Source organism: Alligator sinensis, unplaced genomic scaffold (genome assembly GCF_000455745.1).
Source record: "Alligator sinensis unplaced genomic scaffold, ASM45574v1 scaffold740_1, whole genome shotgun sequence".
Taxonomy (NCBI): domain Eukaryota; kingdom Metazoa; phylum Chordata; order Crocodylia; family Alligatoridae; genus Alligator; species Alligator sinensis.
In genome coordinates this window covers 1,320,956-1,324,650 of record NW_005841964.1, presented here as the reverse complement: position 1 = coordinate 1,324,650, position 3,695 = coordinate 1,320,956, and the positions used below count along the sequence as shown (strand labels likewise).

General features: G+C 39.7%; 1 protein-coding gene across 1 annotated transcript in view; it reads right to left on the bottom strand.

Annotated features, from left to right (window-relative positions):
• Nucleotides 1-277: 277 nt before the first annotated feature.
• The window catches only part of GPR180 (G protein-coupled receptor 180), a 28,859-nt gene continuing 25,441 nt past the window's right edge, over nucleotides 278-3,695 (bottom strand). The window contains exon 10 of the mRNA XM_025200337.1: nucleotides 278-1,839. Within this exon, the coding sequence (XP_025056122.1) occupies nucleotides 1,681-1,839 (159 nt within the window). The 3' untranslated portion in view covers nucleotides 278-1,680. The remainder of the gene's footprint in view (nucleotides 1,840-3,695) is intronic.

The following is a 3,695-nucleotide window of genomic DNA, read 5'->3' as shown; positions in this document are numbered from 1 at the left end:
TAACAACAGCTCATCTTTTCCAGCCTCAACCTGCTATTCTTGATCTGAATTACAGAGAACTGAAGAGTAGGTGAATTAATGAGCGACCTTGTTACGTTGCTATTTTGCCTTAGTTAAAGATAAATATCTGGTTTGTTATTTAAACTACAACAGAATACTACTAGACTTAAGCTAAACTGAACAACCTGTGCAAATGTGAACAAGAAAGCCATGGGTATTTTAAAGCTAAAATACTATCTTTGTATTTTCCATAAAAACACATTAAAAACAACCCAGTACAATTTGTAAAGGAGTGAAAATTCATTTGCCAGTAAATAAAATCCATGTACTGAAAGAACACAATATTCAACAATAATATGTCTACAAAATTTGACAAATATCAAACTAAATACAAGTAGAAAGATTTCAATCAAGAACTCAAAAGGAATGTTAATATTATAAAGAAAAAAAATGTCAGCATGATTTAAATCACACTCAATAAATAGGCACTTCAATAAAGTATATTTACACTAGCTTGCTGAATACTAGGGCATCACAAAGTAGTATGGCTTTATTACAATGGATGGAAGATGGCAACTACTTAGAACCCAGTGCCAACATGGATTATAACAAATCCAGTGAGTATTTTGTTTTTCAATTATTCATAGAAAATTTAATCCTGATTAAGTATCCTTGGGCAGGAATTCATGGGTAGTTGATGACTGAAACCAACATTTATTTGAAATGCTTCTGTTAATTTAATCTGTGTATATGGCTTAATTATGATTGAATCCTCAATGTAAGAGAAATGAATTATATCAGGATTAAAATTCTAGTACCACATCACACATTCCATTTTCTTTCCTATTTCTAAAAGATGCAAGAGTGCTGTTTTTATTACATTCATGTTGCCATCACTTTACAGCCTCACATAGTATTTAGCCTTTTGCTTCTGTATTATGTCTTAGTAGCATTTATTTTAAAAAAGTGTAACATAGGTAGCAATAGATTTTTAAAAATAAAAATTAAACCAACATCAACACCACTAGCAAAAAAGTGCGTCATTTGCACAAATAACAAACAAGAGTTTACTGCATTTACCTGTAAACATTTTACACTGGTTTCCTGGAACAAGTTTGTTTTCATTTAAAAATGTAAACATAAAGTGTACTGTCTACAAAGTACAGGAAGAAAAAAACAACACAACCTTTTTATTCATTACACTACAGAGATTTCAGACTGGTCTATCCCACCCTTGTTTGATGTTACAGTCATTTGAAGAACAGTTTTTTCTAGAACCTTAAAAACTAAAATTGGTGCAAGATGGGGAAGGTCTTAGATTGAAAAACATAGTTATGAATGTGAACAGAGAGACTGGTCTTCCTTTGTTGTCATATACCTCAGCACACAGCACGTAACATAGAAATAACCTGCATTTAAACATTAAAATTTTAAATATATTTTAATACCACATTTTTAGTGAATGCACCTAACCAGGTGACCTGTTCAAATTCAGTATCAGTGAAGAGCCCTACTTTTATGATCTGTGTTTTCCAGTGAAACCAGAGTAGCATGTTTTCCTGAAGCAAATATCTGCATACTTAAGTCATTAAGTATGACTGCATACTTAAGTAAATAAATGTATGTATACTTAAGTCATTAAGCACATCTGTTACCTAACTGTGTCTTTTCCTAATTATGTCAGAAGTGATGTCGATTTTTATGTCCAGATGGTACTGTTAATGGTAATGTCACTGATGACAGAGAAGACACTTCCCAGTATAGGCTATGAGACAGAAAAAGTCTGTAGAGGACCACCATGGAGACAGCCTGACAGAGGATAACACCTATGGTAATAATCTAAAAACCAAAAAAGAGAGAGATAGAGAAAAGTGAATGCTTTGAAGCAAGAACAAATCAATATTCTTATAAGCAACTTAAGTCAATGAAAATTGCTACAAACCTTTTGATACTGTAGTAGTTACAAGAGATTTGAGTATGGTTCTGGGATACAGAAACTCTTGACTTGTAATCTTAAATTTACTAGTTCAGTGGATAGCCTTGGGCAAATCACAAACTCTGTGCCTCAAAACTCAGACCTTTAATTCATGACCACTGGAGCTCCACAGGTGTAGCTGAATTAGTTACTTTTACCACTCATACGACAAAAATAAATATGCTTGGGCCTGCTCTTTCTATGCATGCAGCTCAAACGATGGTGCCTTCTTATTTTAGAAGAGGTTTTTTCATTTCAACCTGTTCATCTACAAGTGAAGTAGTTGAGAAAGCAGCTGAGCCACAAAGTTGCTGTGAAACTTACCTTATTCTCACAAACAACATGGCTGGCTTCCCCAAAATCAGCACATTGTAAGCAGGGAAGCTGTTTTCTGCTGGAAAAGAAGCATACCTAGAGACACTGTGTGCAGGAGCAGATCCAGGGCAGGTGCAGTGCTACAGTTCTACCTCCCTTTGGTTCCTGTCCACCCAAACTTCATAACAAAGTCCTTGGGAGGGGCAGCAGCATTTCTATTCAGGCGGTGCCGAGAGTCCACCAACTTTGTATCTCTTTATCTCCCTGATTTCTGCTAATCTCTCTGTATTCCATGGGTGCTAAGAACCATCTATTGTTTTTTATGGTCTTGATGTTTCACTCTTCAAGCTATCCTTTTTTTCTGCTACTTTGCTCTGTGTTCCCCATTCCTGTTATTGCCTCTCCTATTTCATTGCCTTGAAGACTATTTTTAGTTCTAGCTAAAAACCTTAACTCAGCTGTGGTAATATTAACTCAGGTGTAGAAATGACCAACAGTGAAGTGGCAGAAGCACCATTACGATTTTTAAGAAGGCTAGATTTTGTATTATGAATCTGAATAAGATGCATACAATGACTACAGGACTAATCATACAATATCTTTTGACCATTTTTACAATTTTTTGGCTAGTTTATATACAATTCAAAAAATACAAACTAGTAAATTAGTGCACATTCCAATAGTTATATTTGTTTTTGCTTTGCTTTTAAATTGAATAATATAGTGCTAACAAATACCAGTAAAACATTAGGGGTGCACAGATACAGATTTTTTGGGGCAAGACTGATAGCTGATTTTTAACAAGCCATATTGGCTGATACAGATTCGACTGCAGATATGCAGGCAGGCAGCGTCTGGCTGGTAAGTCTATTGTGGGGGAAGGGGCAAGAGGGGGGGCAGATTGAGGCCCCTGCAGTGAGGGAGGGAATGGGGCTGAGGCTGCACAGGTGAGACAGGGTGCAGGATGGAGCTGCGTGTGGCTCGTTTGGGGGGGGGGGGGGGGGGCCCCCCGCCGCTACATGCACCCCAGGAGGACATGGGGGGTGGGTGCCCCCATATTTGCGTGCAGGGCAAGGGTGGGCTGCAGCTGTAGGCTAGGGACAGGGTGGTGCTGAGCTCTTCCCGGTGGGGGGCTGGGTCATGCTGCGCTCTGGGAGGAGGGCTATCGTGGAGGGGGGGCTGTAGCCACCCCAAAATTCCCTGTAGCCCCCTCCCAGCGCCACTGCCACCCTCCCCAAGTGCAGCCCAGGCCCAACTGCCTGCTGGGAAGAGCCTGGTGCCACCCTGCAGTGGCACCTTGCCCTCGTTTCGTGCGCACATCTGGGGGCCCACGCCCTGCATGCCCTCCTGGGTGTGTGCAGTGGCGGGGGGGACCGCCGCCCCCCCCCCCCCCACTCTCCTGGTT